The sequence below is a fragment of the Cherax quadricarinatus genome, chromosome 21 (assembly GCF_038502225.1).
Source record: "Cherax quadricarinatus isolate ZL_2023a chromosome 21, ASM3850222v1, whole genome shotgun sequence".
Classification (NCBI taxonomy): Eukaryota; Metazoa; Arthropoda; class Malacostraca; order Decapoda; family Parastacidae; genus Cherax; species Cherax quadricarinatus.
In genome coordinates this window covers 9,922,414-9,939,893 of record NC_091312.1, presented here as the reverse complement: position 1 = coordinate 9,939,893, position 17,480 = coordinate 9,922,414, and the positions used below count along the sequence as shown (strand labels likewise).

Below are 17,480 nucleotides of genomic sequence, written 5' to 3'. Positions count from 1 at the left end.
TGGACATGGTTTTAGAACTGCTGGACCTTGTGGAACTCCTTGAAACAAGGCACCATGCACAGAGGTACCTTACATTCCTCGCACATAAACCGAGTGTCTTTGCATCTTTGTTGCCGTCGTTTTGTTTGTGCACAGACAATGCATCTCTTCTGAGCAAATTTCTTCTGAGTTGAAGGAAGCTGTATTATGAAATGATCACCTTCTCTCCTCAAACGCTTGGGTATATCCTGAGGAATTCGAGGACCATGTTGTATTGCAGGTGTTGTTACCTGGTACTTCATTATGAGTTGTCTGACAACAGACTGTTGCCAGTCTTTATTTGGTACATATTATATGCATTGAGCATTGAAATGTCCATGAGATGGAAGAAAAGTTTCATGTACCACTTGTAACTCTTACGAACACAGTCAACAAAACCAATCTGCATGTCACACTTGTCAACCAAGCGCATGTTTTGTGTATAATCAATCACTGACACTGGTTTTCGAATATGTTCATTAGTCACTCGATCAACTTTGCCACTGTCTTGCATTTCATTACGGTGAATGGTTGTCAACAATGTGACATCTCGTTTGTCATGCCACCGTAATGCCATGATGTCATTGGCAGTAAACACCTGCACTTCATCACCACGAGCACCTGCGTTGAGCCTGGGCATATGTTTACAATTAGAACGCACTGTGCCACACACATCTGTCTTGTTCACTCACATGAAATCACTGAGTAATGGGCTTGTGTACCAGTTATTGGTATATAATGTATGCCCCTTACCAAGATAAGGTGCCATCATGTTTCTCACTACGTCACCTGAGATACCCAATAACATCTTGGTATCTTCCAATGTTTTACTACCCGTGTATACAACAATATCCAACACCAGGCCACTGTCACAATCACAGAGTACAAACAGTTTTATACCAAAGCGTTTCCTCTTGCTCGGTATATACTGCTTGAATGACAGTCTACCTTTGAACAAAATCAAAGACTCGTCAATTACAAGATTCTTGAATGGATAAAAGTATATGCTGAACTTTTGTTTGAGATACATGAAAACATTTCTAATCTTGTATAACCTGTCACTTCTGTCAGGCCTGGTTTTGTCAGAGAAGTGCAACATACGTAAGAGTAAGATAAACCTGTTCACTGGTATGATTTCACTGAAGACCGGGGTAGAAATTAGCCGATCTGTGGACCAGTATGCTTTTATATTATGCTTATAGACATGAGGCATAAGCATTATTGTTGCAAAAAGCAAATACATTTCTGCAACAGTCGTCTCTTTCCACCTGTGTAGTCTTGACTGTGGTGATAAGATCGTATTTGCCATGGTGTACTCAAAATACTTATTACTTTCCCTGGCAATAATTTCCATCAATAGCTGGTCAAAGAATAATTCAAAGAATTCCAGTTCATTGGCCATGGTTCCAAGGGGACAAGTAGGTAGAATTCCACTTTGAGAGTCATCAAAGTGGTGAGGCTTGGGAACAAAATTGGGATTTTGCTGCCAATCCCACATACGGTTTTCTGGTGGATACTGGACATCATAGGCTGGTTGTACGGGTGGTTGTGGTTGTGGTGGGCTGGTGGCTGACGCTCCGCTTTGTCCTTGAACTGACGAGTCAGCAGCGTGGGTCCCCGCGTGGCACGGTGAGTCACTCATGGCGATGCCACTACCACCACCACTAACACCATCCACTGATGCCTGTGGTCTATCCATGCCAAGTGTAGCCACACCATCCTCACTATCACTACCTAAAACTGGTGTAGGGTCACGGGATGTACTCCGGGATGTACTCCGTCCCCTGGGCACAGCATAGGGTACACTACCCGAGCGCATGCGGCGGCGAACATACCGACGCTTCACTGGTGAATATGATTCCTCACTATCACTACTCGAATGATTGTCGAGCGCAATAAAATCACAATCCACGTCACTATCATCGTCATTACTGAAGTCAGAGGCCTGGCCACGCGAAAATATTAGTTTTCTCTTGCGTTTAGGAACAACCGACCGTGAGTCACGAGTGCCCACACCAGAGGTAGAAGGTCGAGGATCGTCAGGGTTCTCTGCACTATTATCGATATCCTGGTCATTCTTTTCGGTCACTAACTGATCAAAGCCGTAGAATTCGTCTTAATTTCCACTTCCATCAGTGTCAGAACTATCAGATAGGAAGAGGAGAGTCCCAATTTTCCGGGGAGTGAGAGCTGACTTGCGACGAGGCATGGTGAACAAGGGTGACTGAGTCGGCGTTCCCACAATGCTATGCAGGTGCCTAGATTTTTTGTTTATGGCGCACACCCACGGCGCAGACCCATTCTCTCACATGTAGGCCTATGAGCGCTTTCGCGCTAAATTTGACGGCGCTAGAATTTTAGCATAGATCTATGGTTTGGACACTCACTGTAAAGCCGTAGATCTACGGGACGGACCCTGAAAGGGTTAAAACTGTGTTAGACAAACTGAAGAACTTAGGGGAAAAATAGGGTTATGTTCCAGGGAGCCCCCAAAAATCTAACAACTTTTTTTTTAAACCAACAGACCTTACAAAAATAAAAGTGAATTTGAAATTGTAGTTCATTGTTGTGACGTATTATGTTGTTTTTACTACTTAAGATTACAAATGCAACAGAAATAATAGTATTTCTTACCTTAAATTGTGGGTGCTGGTGTTTGTGGATGATTGTGGAGAGTGGAGAGTTATGCTGTGGCCCTACTGGGCTGAGGTGGACGGTAGAGGTTCTGGTACTGAAGTCGATGGTTATACTGGAGTGTGCATAAATTCTATTTTACTCAGAAGTACATTATACAACTAACGGTAAGGCATCGGCTGCTCTAGACACTGTTTCAGGGTCCTCTTCAGTGAAAAAGTCTAACTTTAAGTCAGTTAGTAAATCAGTCAAGTCAGTCAGTCAGTCAGTTGGGAAATCAGTCAGTCAGTCAGTCAGGAAATCAGTCAAATCAGTAAGTCAGTCAGTCAGTAAATCAGTCATGTCAGTCAAGCCAGTCAGTCAGTCAGTCAGTCAAAGTCAGTAAGTCAGTCAAGTCAGTCAAGCAGTCAGTCAGTAATACAATCAGTAAGTTAGTCAGTAATACAGTCAGTCAATCAGTAAGTCAGTCCATCAAATCAGTAAATCAGTCAATTCAATAAGTCAGCCAATCAATCAGTAAGTCAGTCCAAGTCAGTAAATCAATCAATTCAATAAGTCAGTAAGTCAGCTTGTCAGTTAGTAAGTCAGTCAAGTAAGTCAGTAAATCAGGTCAGTGAGTCAGTCATTGGTGGAGGGTGGTGGGGGTGGCAGAGGGCAGTGGGGGTGGCGGGGGATGGGGAGAGGTCTCCCCCGTTGACTCAATGGTCTAACCCACAGCCAAGCAGAGTGTATCCCGTGGGCGACACGCGCTCCAAATTTTTTCCCCTCCCGCAAACTGAGCCATGTAAGTTAATTTTACAAAATGTCATACAAAAATATGAAGCAATTCTTCAATAGCGCTATAACAAAAACATGCCAAACAAAACCGTGTTCAACGACGGTCTATTGTACATCAAATTACTTGTTCAATTAGCTGTTGTCCCTCCTCATCTGGTAGAATGGGTGGATCATGGTAGGTAAGCAGCCAGCACACCACCCATACTAGGCCCACAAAGCCAAACAATTCAAAGCTTATATGCCAGTCCAAGTGAGGGACAAACTGAAAAATAGAAGAAATAAATGACAATCATACTGATACTAGAAAGTAATATAAATTAATAATACAGATATGTACTATATATAAAAGTAATAACATACAGGTTAAATTTATGGGTTTACCAACATGATATAATGTTCACTGAAGACAAATTTCTGCTGTAATAAAAACTTTCATCATCATTCAACATTTTCAAAATCACTCATACATAATGACTGTCTCTGCAGAGGCACTCAGATATGACAGCTTAGACATCCCTTCAAACTCCCAATATCCCAAACCCCTCCTCCAATATCCCAAACATCCCATTTCCAGGACTCAAGTCTGGCTAACCAGTTTCCCTGAATCCCTTCACAAAATATTACCCTGTTCACACTCCAACAGCTTGTCAGGTCCAAAAAACCATTCAACTCCATTCACTCCTATCTAACTCTTTGACTGTCGCAACCCCAAATCCTGAAGTGTCTCCTGGTGTCAAAAATTAAAAAAAAAAAAAAGAAAAATAATAATAATAATTTTTTTTATTATTAACACACTGGCCGATTCCCACCAAGGCAGGGTGGCCCGAAAAAGAAAAACTTTCACCATCATTCACTCCATCACTGTCTTGCCAGAAAGGTGCTTTACACTACAGTTTTTAACCCTTTGACTGTTTTCGACGTATAAATACGTCTTACTAGCCAATGTTTCTGATGTATATATACTCAATAATTCTAGCGGCTTTAAATCAAGCGGGAGAAAGCTGGTAGGCCCACATGTGAGAGAATGGGTCTGTGTGGTCAGTGTGCACCACATAAAAAAATCCTGCAGCATACATTGCGTAATGAGAAAAAAAAAAGCTCTGATCGTTTTTTTGGAATAAAACGCCGACTTCGAGGTGTATTTTCGTATAGTATTTATCGTTGTATTCGCGTTTTCATGGTCTTAGGTGATAAAATGGAAAACATATTACAGAAATAGAGATGATTTTCATTACTTAGACGATGAAAACGACCTTGAAACTGAGCTCAAATTAGCGGAAATGTTCGATTTTTACCAATGTTCAGGAGTAAATAAATCACACCACACGTCCAATACACGTCAAATGGGGAGTCTAATATTCTTTCACTAGTGCACTGATATTATTTATACCATTTTTACAATAATGCAGTAGACTGCATAACAGTAAATTTTGTATTTTTTTGTATGAATAAAAAATCAAAATAGAAAGCAATAATAATATAAGAGGAGCCTAGAGATGTGACTAATGAACAGAGCATATGTTATTTTAGTGCCACAAATGTCTACCTTGTTTATTCTGGACCCTATTTTGAAATTGGCATCTTTTTTAGTTTGCGTGAAATTGGCCAAATTGCCAATTTCTGACCACCATATTGGGTAGTCCAAATTAGTAAATGGGAGGTTTCTTGTACTCAGCTGATAGATAAAATGGAGTTGTAAAGAAATAGCTATGAGTTTGGTCAACTGGAACAATGGAATTGGCTGAAAATAGGGCTCAAAGTCGGCGAAATCGCCGATACGCACATGTCGCCGAGACCGCTAAATTCGCAGGAGCATAATTCCATGAGTTTTGGACCAAATTTCGAACTTTTGGTGTCATTACCATCGGGAAAAGATTCTCTATCATTTAATAAGAAAAAATAATTTTTTTTTTTCAAAAATTGAGCGACATAGAATGACAGTTTTCTCAGTAGTAGTAACCAGTTACCAGTAACCAGTGTACCGTTGACTCAACGACCAACCGTCTCTGCCTGAGTCACTGTCTATTCATATTGCGCTGAACTGGCATTATTCAAAGACCCTCTCAGGGTACTGTGGGCCGCCGGTCAGTCAGTGTTACGAGTGTGAGCAAGGAGGCAAGGTAACGGCTGCGGGCTCTCTCCACATATCTGCAATTATACGTAATAACAGCCTACGTGAGTATTTCTTACCTAATCCACGTGTCGAACTCCCACATGATAAATGGTGACAGCGGTGTGGAGCGTGGATTTACATTTTTAAGGGTAATTCAAGAAGTTAGAAGGCTGGTTGTGAGTAGCGGCAGGGTCAAAGGTGAACCACCCACCACCAGCCACTACCCTCACTCACCACCTCCAGCCTGCAAGCCTGTTGCAGCCGTTTCAAGCTTCCTGGCTTAGTTCGTGTGCTAATTGCTTCAATCTCCGAGGGGTTGACCCGGATTTTGCAATTAAGCCAGTCAGTAAGCCAGACTGTGGAAGTGAACGCCAGTCAGCCTATCATCCAGCCTGTCTCCTGTCATCCAACTGCTCCTCCGTGCTTTGTGCATCGTTACACGTCTTCCAGTCAGCCATTCTCGTGGGGTAAGCCAGTCAGCCAACCCAGCTTCTAACCCAGCTGAGAGAGAGAAGTAAGCCACGCAGTAAGAAGTAAGCCAAGTTCCTCTGAAGTATTGTCTATCTCGCTTTGTGCTCCCTGTTGGATGCTAAGAGTGGTTTTCACCATTCCTGTGGCATAGAGTGGGTTATCAAGCCACCTTCGTGGGTAGAGAGTGGAGTGCGCGCCAGCGAGAGTCATACCCACCACCACCACTCTACTCACACCACCCCACCACCACCACCACCACCAGCCAGACACCTCATCTGTGGTTGTTTGTACCCTTGTACCGGGTCCTAATACTGTTTTGGCTCACATAATTGGTCAAGAGATTGTAGCTGGCGCCAACGATAAAACCCAATTATGAGAGTTCCCCGAGAACGCGCATTTCTTCCGACAACAGTGTGAGTGTAGGAGGAAACACCACCCGCCCACAGGACAACATTCATCACCCCTCACCGCCCGTCTACTACTCCAGACTTCAGTGATAATTTTCTTGAGACATTTTTCTTGCATTTAAAGACATTTGCGTGTGTGAGACATTTATAGTAAATTGCTTGTGTACTCTAAACCTGGTGTTTTCAGTTTTTCTTTGACTCGTTAATTTTTACAATATTTTTCAGTGTTTTCATTTATCTTATAATTTTTTTATTCTGTGTTTTTTCTTATGCTACTCGTCTGTAGTAAGTATTATTGTGTAGTGTACCAGTCAGTCACTCTGTGTGAAGTGATTCATTTTTTTTTATTGTATTCTTTCAGCGTTGTATTCTCCAGTAATTGTCATTGTATTTCATGCAGTGATATTCACCCCAGTATACTAAATTTTCCATTTATTTCTATGTGTGTCTTTTTTTTTTTCGTATGCCAGCAGTGTCTCATTCCTCTAATTTTTTCGCAGACTGTGTACCATTATTTTCGCCAGCAAATTTTTGTTGTATCAGTCACAGCAAGATTTTGTTGTATCAGTCACAGCAGGAATTTGTTGTAAGAATATACTAATACTGTTGTGTGCCCCGCCACTGTAAGTGTTATATTACCTGTTTTATTCCTTTGTTTTATTTTATTCATATTTTTATATTTCTTGAACAAATTCACTCTTGATGCAATTTCAATTACTTTTAACGTAAAGTGTTTTCTTTACTCTGCTTGAGTAAATTGTTTTGTCTAATTTACAATTAAGAGTTAAAGTGTTCAATCAGTTTATTTTTTTTTTTTCTTCATATTTTAATTTTATCATTTAACCTGAGTTTTCCCAGTGACACTTTATTACTGCAGTGATTATTTCTACATCTTATTTTGTTACACTTGTTCTGCAGTGAATTATTTTCTTTTATTGATATTTTTATGAATTATATTTTAATTTTGTCTATGCATTCTTAGAAAATACTTAAATTTCCCAGTTAACAATTTAATAATTTTATTTTATACTTTCACATTGATTTACAAATTTAATTAATTAATTTCTTTATTAGCAAGAGTAAAGACAGCTCATTTTGCATTTAATTCAGTCTCCAGTAATATTTTTACTTGTATATTTCAATGTAAATTTTTTATTTTGGCCAATAGTCCTTTAAATTGAGTTTTCCTTCCTCTTGCAGTGTATCTTAGACATTATTTTTTTATTACTTCTGCAGAATTAGTTGTATATCTTTTATTTCAATTCTAGAATTTTATATCATTTTTATTGTTCATTATTTTTGCCTTATTTGTTCTCGTGTTACTTTGCCATTATGTCTCACATACCGTCAAGTGATACTTTAGTGAATGTCGACACTCAGACCTCTCAGGCTACTGTTGCCCCTGTCATCAGTCCTCACAGTTCCTTACCGACTGACAGACCGACCCAGATACCGAGATACTATAGTTATACTCGTGATTCCCTTGATGCGTTACCTTTATTCAATGGCCATGTACATAGTCTTGAAGCATGGTTTGCAGCCATTCGTTCTCGTGCTAGTGCTCTAGGTGAAGGTCCTCCTTCAGAGGAAAGTCTTATCAGAATTGCTAAAGAAGCTCTTTATCGATCTCCTGCTGCTGTTCACGTTGTTGATCTCCTTGATATGCGAGACTTCAGGAATCTTACTAAGTGGTCACAATATGAGGAACTGATTCGTTCTTTCCTTGTCCCAGTAAAAACAGCTGATCCATATGTCGTTCTTAGGGAACTAGTGAATGCTACACCCATGAGTAATGAATCGTTGAGTGCATTTGCTGTTAGATTAGACAAACTTTTATCATCATTTATCAATGCTGTCCAATCATCATCTTTTCTCCCTGAAGAGGCTAAACCATTTACAGAATCACTTGCTAAAATAGCAGCTTTTGGAGCAATTAAAGAACTAATGCCGCCTGCTTCTGTGTGTGCTTATGAGGCTCATCCTCCAACTGTAACGATGGAACCACTTACAGCCTTAAATCATGTACGTTCCTTGTGCCCCCAGGGTACTTTCCCTTGTATTAAAAGTAATGTCACACATATGCCTCAGTCTGCACCACCTCTTGTTTGCGCCACAGAGACAAATCGTGGTCGTCAACCATCTCAGAGATCACCAAGAACCAGTGTACAGAGTCGTTATACACCTCGTAGTATTCATAGTACATTCAGTAACCATAGTCGGCGGAATTGTTACAACTGTGGTTTCCGTGGCCATATTGCAATTAATTGTCCTGATAGTTACCCTAAGAGACGTCGTACTGATGATGAGTACTCAGATCTTCCCTACTGTACTTATCATAGAATACATGGACATGACACATCTGAGTGCAATGCTCTCTATAACCTTCAGTACTCTAGGTCTTTCCATGGTCGTTCCAACCGCAGAACCCGTAGAGGAAACAGATCTCGTGGTTTTCAAAATAACCAGAACCAGGCTCGTTCTTCCAATTCGGGGGAATTCGAGCGCCCCAGTCAAACCGTCCCATGGTGACAGTAGGTGATCATGAGTACACCATCCCCGTTCACAATTCCTTTGAAGCCTTAAGCAGTCTCGAGAATGACAACCCTGCTGATGTTGCTTCGCATGTCTCTGACATAGATGATTTTGGGGATGGAGTAGAACAAGTCTTTTCTGATGACAATCCACCCTTTTGTTTGCACATAACTTCCAATGCAATCATAGGCCCTATAGTGCAAGCATCTGTTTATAATGCGCCCGTTCATTTGTTCATGGACTCTGGTGCAACATAAGCTTCCTTGATTTGTTCTTTCTTTGCCAGGATGGAAGCGATGGTAGATTTGTTTTTAACCATACTTCCTGGCAAATTCCAACACTCGCATACAATTCTCAAATTTTTCAGTCACTTCTCTCTTAAATTCCATCATATTTCTCACTTTCTTTACCACAGGAACTTTACTAGGAACTTTCTTAGGGGCCACGCTTACTTATTTCGCAGCTGCACTTAATAAATAACAAAGAAAAACACTGATTTATAGTGAAATGTTTGGATGAATGAGCAGAAGCTTCCTCAATTGGCCAGCAATACAACTACATTGGCTCAGGAACACGCAAGCGTCACTGGCCAATATGAAAAATAATGGCCGACGACCGGAAGCCAAAAAATTGGCCGATAAGCGAGTTAGCTGATAAGCGGAACGGCCGATAACCGAGGGTTCGCTGTATATATTTTTTTTAAACACTGGCTGTCTCCCACTGATGTAGGGTGACCCAAAAAAGAAACACTTTTCACCATCACTCACTCCATCACCCTTTTGCCAGAGGCACTCAAATACTCCAATTCAAAACTGAAAATATCCCAACCCCTCCTTCAGAGTACAGGCATTGTACCTTATTGCTCCAGGATTCAAGGTGGGCTAACTGGTTTTCCCTGAATCCCTTCAGAAAATATTACCTTGCTCACACTCCAACAACTACAAGTTTCAAAAACCATTTGCCTCCACCCATTATGTACCTCTATAATCTTTTGACTACCATTCCTATCAAACAAGCTCACACACACACCTGCTGGATGTCCAAGCCCCTCACAAATAAAACCTCCTTTACCCCCCTCCCTAGGGTGACTCCTACCCTAGTACGTATTATCATATTTTAACTCAACAGCCATCTCCCATCAATGAAGGGTGACCCAAACATATTATTATTATTATTATTTATTACTATTTTAACACACTGGCCGTGTCCCACCGAGGTAGGATGACCCAAAAAAGAAACACTTTCACCATCATTCATACTATCACTGTCTTGCAAAATAGTATTATTATTATTATTATTATTTTATGAAGTATGTACTAATCCCATTAGGGTTAAGCAAATGTAGCAAAAGAACCACAATCCTTCATCCACTAATCACAAGACAGATGCATTTCCCTCACAGCAATGCTTTACATATTGTTGTATGCATATAGTTTTCATTGGTATGTACAGCCTCTCCTCACTTAATGATGGAGTTCCATTCCTAAGACCACGTCAGTAAACAAATTTGTCGCTAAGCGAGGAGTATACTATAATGGTAATGGGTTTGTGTCAACTATCTTTGATATTGTTTTAATGTCACCTTTGCACCATTTATAACATTTCTGGTATATTTTTAAATGTTTATACAGTAGTGTACTGTATATTGTAATAAACAGAATAGAGGAAATCAACTCTAGTATACATTATTTAGACATGCATACTGGTCAGTGAGCCCGTTGTAAGTCCAAGGCGTCGGTAAACGAGTATGTCGCTAAGTGAGAAGAGGCTGTACATACATTAGAAAACAAAGTCAAAGGCAGAACTGACATTTTATGAAGACAATGTTTCACTAGAAGACAAAACCGTTTTCAACAAACATCCCTAAAGATAAACAGCAAATACCAATTTACCAGGGATGCAATAGTTTGGCCTACAGAACCAGCAGCAACCATGTATCCAAAGGCTCGACTACGTTCCTCAGCGGGGATGTGTTGGGCGAAGAGTTGAAAGATTGTTGGCAAACCTGGAAATGAAATAGCAGTACGATTTAATGACAATTTTACTGCTGGATTGAGAGACAAGAATATCCAGTGATCAGAATGTTTACATTATGTGATGACTGTTAAGAGAAAAATGGCAAATATGCGGTATACCACAAACAGGTATATACATACGCAGATCTTCTATCCATAATATAATTCATTAACAAAATTTAACTTTTATAAATATCCCACAAATTGGAGAGGAAACTTAAGGCAAATTTCAGACTATCCTGGGCCATTTTCAAGTGATAATGAACCAGGGTGGACCAAAACAATGTCTTAAGTTCCCTCTCTAAATTTCAAGTTAGATGTTAACTGCTCCAGCCACAGTATTGTGATTTTTTTAATAACAAATAACAATCTTTTAATTCTCAATTCAATTAAAAATGGAAATGAAATAACTTTGAGTAATTATAAGACAGTGGTCACATAACACACTGAATAGTAATTAGCACTGAGTATTAAACTAACCAAGTCCTTCTCCAAGGCCTAAAATAACTCTTGTACAAATAAGTGCAGGAAGATGTGCAGCAGCTAACGGTGTGGCAGCAGTAGAGAGTGACCATAGGAGTACTGCAAAACAAAGAACTCTTCGCCCACCATAATTATTAACTGCAATTGCTCCGAGGATCTGAAAATGAAAATACAGTGTAAAGTGAATTTGTGATTTGTGGTTGTAAGAGAAGTGAATTCACAGGTGTTGGCAAGAGGTGTGGGGTTAAAAGATGAAGAATCTAACACAAAATGGGAGTTGTCACAGTCGCTCTTTGCTCATGACACTGTGCTTTTGGGAGATTCTGAAGAGAAGTTACAGAGGTTGGTGGACGAGTTTGGTAGGGTATGTAAAAGAAGAAAATTAAAAGTGAATAGTATAAGAAAGAGTAAGGTGATGAGGATAACAAAAAAATTAGGTGATGAAAGATTGGACATAATTTTGGAGGGCGAGAGTAAGGAGGAGGTGAATGTATTCAGATACTTAAGAGTAGACATGTCAGCAGATGGGTCTATGAAGGATGAGGTGAATCATAAGACTGATGAGGGGAAAAAGGGTGAGTGGTGCACTTAGGAGTCTGTGGAAACAAAGAACTCTGTCCATGAAAGCAACGAAGAGAATGTATGAGAGTATAGTTATACCAACGCTCTTATATGGGTGCGAAGCATGGGTGGTGAATGGTGCAACAAGGAGAAGGCTAGAGGCAGTGGAGATGTCATGTCTGAGGGCAATGTGTGGTGTGAATATAATGCAGAGAATTTGTAGTTTGGAAATTGGGAGGAGGTGCGGGATTACCAAAACTATCATCCAGAGGGCTGAGGAGGGGTTGCTGAGGTGGTTCGGACATGTAGAGAATGGAATGAAACAAAATGACTTCTAGAGTGTATAAATCTGTAGTGGAGGGAAGGCAGGGTAGGGGTTGGCCTAGGAAAGGCTGGAGGGAGGGGGCAAAAGAGGTTTTGTGTGCAAAGGGCTTGGACTTCCACCAAGCATGCATGAGCGTATTTGATAGGAGTGAATGGAGACAAATGGTTTTTAGAACTTGACGTGCTGTTGGAGTGGGAGCAAGGTAACATTTATGAAGGTATTCAGGAAAACTGGCAGGCCAGAGTTGAGTCCTGGAGATGGGAAGTACAGTGTCTGCACTCTGAAGGAGGGGTGTTAATGTTGCAGTTTTATAACTGTAGTGTAAGCATGCCTCTGGCAAGACAGTGATGAAGTGAATGATGATTAAAGTTTTTCTTTTTCAGGCCACCCTGCCTTGGTGGGAAAAGGCTGATGTGTTAATAATAATAATAATAATAATAATAATAATAATAATAATAATAATAATAATAATAATAATAATAATAATACAGTGGACCCTCAACCAACACTGGCATCGTCTAACGATAAAATCGCCTAATGATGCATTTCTGCGTAAAAATGTTGGCTTGACCAACGGTGAAAAACTCAGGTAACAACATTCCTCCCAAATGCGTTGGCCTGTCAGTCCAGCCTGAGCACCTCAGCTACCCTGCCTTCAGCTAGTGTGCCATTGTTTACAAGCCAGGGCAGATGGTTCCACTCATATATGCGATACATTTTGCATTACATGTATTCCATTGTTTATAGTGCTTGTAACTGCTAAATAAGCCACCTTAGGCCAAAAGAAAGCTTCTAGTGCCAACCCTGTGGTAAAAAGTGTGAGAAATAATATCGAAATACTATCGTACCACAGTCAGGTACTGCTGCACCACCATCAGCTGCTGCTGTACCATGGTCAAGTGCTACTGCACCACCATCAGCTACTGCTGCACCACAATCAGCTGCTGCTGCACCACCGTCAGCTGTACTACTCAAAGATGTGGAGTGTTGTTGGTGTGGCTTAACGAGAAACAATTACCGAGAAACAATTAACCCCAGAGGGTTAGCCACCCAGGATAACCCAAGAAAGTCAGTGCATTATCGAGGACTGTCTAACCTATTTCCATCTGTTTACAATAATGTTTACCACTGAATATATCATTGCTTAGTTAATCTTAAGTTAATTTTAAGCCTGCCCATAATGCTCTGCATTCAAGGGGCTTTGGCACGTTACACTTAACCACTGTATTTTTTTGTACTTCAATGTATCATGTTCAAATTAACAAAAAAAAATAAAAAAATTGGAGTCCTTAATCTTGTCCCTCAGGATGCAACCCACACCAGTCGACTAACACCCAGGTGAACAGGAAAAAATGCCTGGAACTAGTGCTCACATTGGTGAATTTAAGGCCAGCAAAGGTTGGTTTGAGAGATTTAAGAATCATAGTGGCATACACAGTATGATAAGGCATGGTGAAGCTGAAAAATTCCAACCCCAACAAGTGTTCAATTGTGATGAAACAGGCCTGTTCTGGAAGAAAATGCCAAACAGGACCTAAATTACTCAAGAGGAAAAGGCACTCCCAGGACACAAGCCTATGAAAGACAGGCTAACTCTCATGTTTTGTTGTAATGCTAGTGGGGATTGCAAAGTGAAGCCTTTACTTGTGTATCACTCTGAAAATCCCAGTGTGTTCAAGAAAAACTGTCTCATTACTCATCAATACTCTTCAATAAAGGTAAGTGTCATTATAGCATTTATTTATGTAGTTATTGTGCATGTCTCATTGTTTTCTTTGTAGGGAAATGAAAAAATAATTATTTTTTTAATACTTTTGGCTGTCTGGAACAGATTAATTGAATTTCCATTATTTCTTATGGGGGAAAATTAATTCAGCTAACGATAAATTCGGCTAAGGACAAGCTCTCTGGAACGGATTAATATCGTTGGTCAAGGGTCCACTGTAATAATAATAATAATAATAATAATAATAATAATAAAATAATAATAATAAAAAAATAATAATATTATTTTATTATTTTTTTTTTATTATCACACTGGCCGATTCCCACCAAGGCAGGGTGGCCCGAAAAAGAAAAACTTTCACCATCATTCACTCCATCACTGTCTTGCCAGAAGGGTGCTTTACACTACAGTTTTTAAACTGCAACATTAACACCCCTCCTTCAGAGTGCAGGCACTGTACTTCCCATCTCCAGGACTCAAGTCCGGCCTGCCGGTTTCCCTGAACCCCTTCATAAATGTTACTTTGCTCACACTCCAACAGCACGTCAAGTATTAAAAACCATTTGTCTCCATTCACTCCTATCAAACACGCTCATGCATGCCTGCTGGAAGTCCAAGCCCCTCGCACACAAAACCTCCTTTACCCCCTCTCTCCAACCTTTCCTAGGCCGACCCCTACCCCGCCTTCCTTCCACTACAGACTGATACACTCTTGAAGTCATTCTGTTTCGCTCCATTCTCTCTACATGTCCGAACCACCTCAACAACCCTTCCTCAGCCCACTGGACAACAGTTTTGGTAATCCCGCACCTCCTCCTAACTTCCAAACTACGAATTCTCTGCATTATATTCACACCACACATTGCCCTCAGACATGACATCTCCACTGCCTCCAGCCTTCTCCTCGCTGCAACATTCATCACCCATGCTTCACACCCATATAAAAGCGTTGGTAAAACTATACTCTCATACATTCCCCTCTTTGCCTCCAAGGACAAAGTTCTTTGTCTCCACAGACTCCTAAGTGCACCACTCACTCTTTTCCCCTCATCAATTCTATGATTCACCTCATCTTTCATAGACCCATCCGCTGACACGTCCACTCCCAAATATCTGAATACATTCACCTCCTCCATACTCTCTCCCTCCAATCTGATATTCAATCTTCCATCACCTAATCTTTTTGTTATCCTCATAACCTTACTCTTTCCTGTATTCACCTTTAATTTTCTTCTTTTGCACACCTTACCAAATTCATCCACCAATCTCTGCAACTTCTCTTCAGAATCTCCCAAGAGCACAGTGTCATCAGCAAAAAGCAGCTGTGACAACTCCCACTTTTTGTGTGATTCTTTATCTTTTAACTCCACGCCTCTTGCCAAGACCCTCGCATTTACTTCTCTTACAACCCCATCTATAAATATATTAAACAACCACGGTGACATCACACATCCTTGTCTAAGGCCTACTTTTACTGGGAAAAAATTTCCCTCTTTCCTACATACTTTAACTTGAGCCTCACTATCCTCATAAAAACTCTTCACTGCTTTCAGTAACCTACCTCCTACACCATATACTTGCAACATCTGCCACATTGCCCCCCTATCCACCCTGTCATACGCCTTTTCCAAATCCATAAATGCCGTATCTAAATACTGTTCACTTATATGTTTCACTGTAAACACCTGGTCCACACACCCCCTACCTTTCCTAAAGCCTCCTTGTTCATCTGCTATCCTATTCTCCTATAATAATAATAATAATAATAATAATAATAATAATAATAATAATAATAATAATAATAATAATAATAATAATATTATGAGAGTAGCTGAAATGTAAAGTGCTCCTAACAAATTAGTAAAATCTACATTGGTTGATTTCAAGAATTCACCAGCTTTTACTGGAAGATCTCCAGCAAATAACTGAGAACATTTGCAGGTTTTCACGCAAAAGAAAAAACTGGAAAACAAGTTTTATTTTGTATTTTATTAATTATATAAATGAAAAGCTATGTACAGTGGAACCTCAGTTTTTTAATTTAATTTGTTCCAGATGTCAATTCAACAATCAAAATCGACAACAACAAAGCAATTTTTCCCGTAAGAAATAATGTAAATAGAATTAATCTGTTCCAGACCCCAAATGACAATATAATAATATATATATAAGGTACTAACTACTACGTAAAACAATTAATAAAATTATACAGCACAGGGAAACTGTAAAAATTAATACTAAATGAAAATCTAACTGAAATACTGTACAGTCAATGAAAATTTAACCGCCCCTTACCTGTCAGAGGAGAGCTAATGGCATACCGGAAGCAGGAGGTGGGATGTTACTGCCTGGAAGGAGAGTTACTTTCTATTAACATGTCAGGCAACAGTCCTTCTAGTGTTCTCTTCTTTGTCTCTTTTCACCACTAACACCTGTTCTGGCTCAATGGTTCTTTGTCTTACTAAAACTCTGTCCAGCGAGGTTTGTTTCAGGCTCTGTTTTAACACTTGTCTAAACTGAGACATTACACTGTCATTGTACATGTTAGATGGATGGCCACAGCTTTGTCTGGTTGGTATTTTTCAGTAAACTCCTGCACTTCAGCCATTTAGCACACATTTCCTTGACAAGTGCAATGGGCACATCATCCCTTCCCTCATCTTCTGCTACTGCTCATTCTAAAGGTCTAGAAGTTCTTCTATGATGAGTTCAGTTCTATGCTCCTCCATCAACTCCTCCACATCATCTTCAGTTACCTCTAAGCTCAAGGTCTTCCTCAGGGATGCAGTATTTTCTACTGGCTCAGGCTCATCTTCAAATCCTTCAAAATCCCTGGCTACCACAAAATCAGGCCTCAATTACTTCCATAATGACTACATGGTCTTGGAAGACACATTCCCACAGGCTTTGTCTATAAGCCTCAAGCAGGTGAGGATATTGAAATGGTCCTTCCAGAACTCCCTGAGGGATAAATTTGTTTCTGAAGTGATTTCAAAGCACCTTTCAAAAAGTGCTTTGGTGTCGAGTTTCTTAAAGTTACAAATGACCTGCTGGTCCATGGGCTGGATGAGAGGAGTGGTGTTAGGAGGCAACAACTTCCAGCAACTCATTTCCCAAGCTTGGAGGGTGAGTTGGAGCATTATTCTTAAGCAAAAGGACCCTGAGTGGTAATTGCTTTTTAATGAGGTACAAGTTAGCCATCACTAATCCTGCATCATTGGGACCTGTAGTGTGCCGGATTAGTGAGTTTGTCAGATTACACAGTGGTTAGGTTAGAATACACTTAATTAACCTATCAACAAAGACTTTCTTCTTCCTCATTTTCATCACTGCTTTCTCCTCCACTGGCTTGCTGCTGTGGATTTACAACTATCTGCACAATTTCTGAGTCAGTACAGTGGACCCTCGACCAACGATG

At 40.2% G+C, this 17,480-nt stretch overlaps 1 protein-coding gene across 4 annotated transcripts in view; it reads right to left on the bottom strand.

Annotated features, from left to right (window-relative positions):
- The window catches only part of LOC128689076 (uncharacterized), a 96,871-nt gene that overhangs the window by 62,049 nt on the left and 17,342 nt on the right, over positions 1-17,480 (bottom strand). For all 4 annotated transcript variants that reach the window (XM_070087220.1, XM_070087223.1, XM_070087222.1 and 1 more), the window contains 3 exons: positions 11,448-11,607; positions 10,845-10,957; positions 3,554-3,691 (listed from right to left, as the gene is read on the bottom strand). In XM_070087220.1, the coding sequence (XP_069943321.1) occupies positions 3,554-3,691; positions 10,845-10,957; positions 11,448-11,607 (411 nt within the window). The remainder of the gene's footprint in view (positions 1-3,553; positions 3,692-10,844; positions 10,958-11,447; positions 11,608-17,480) is intronic.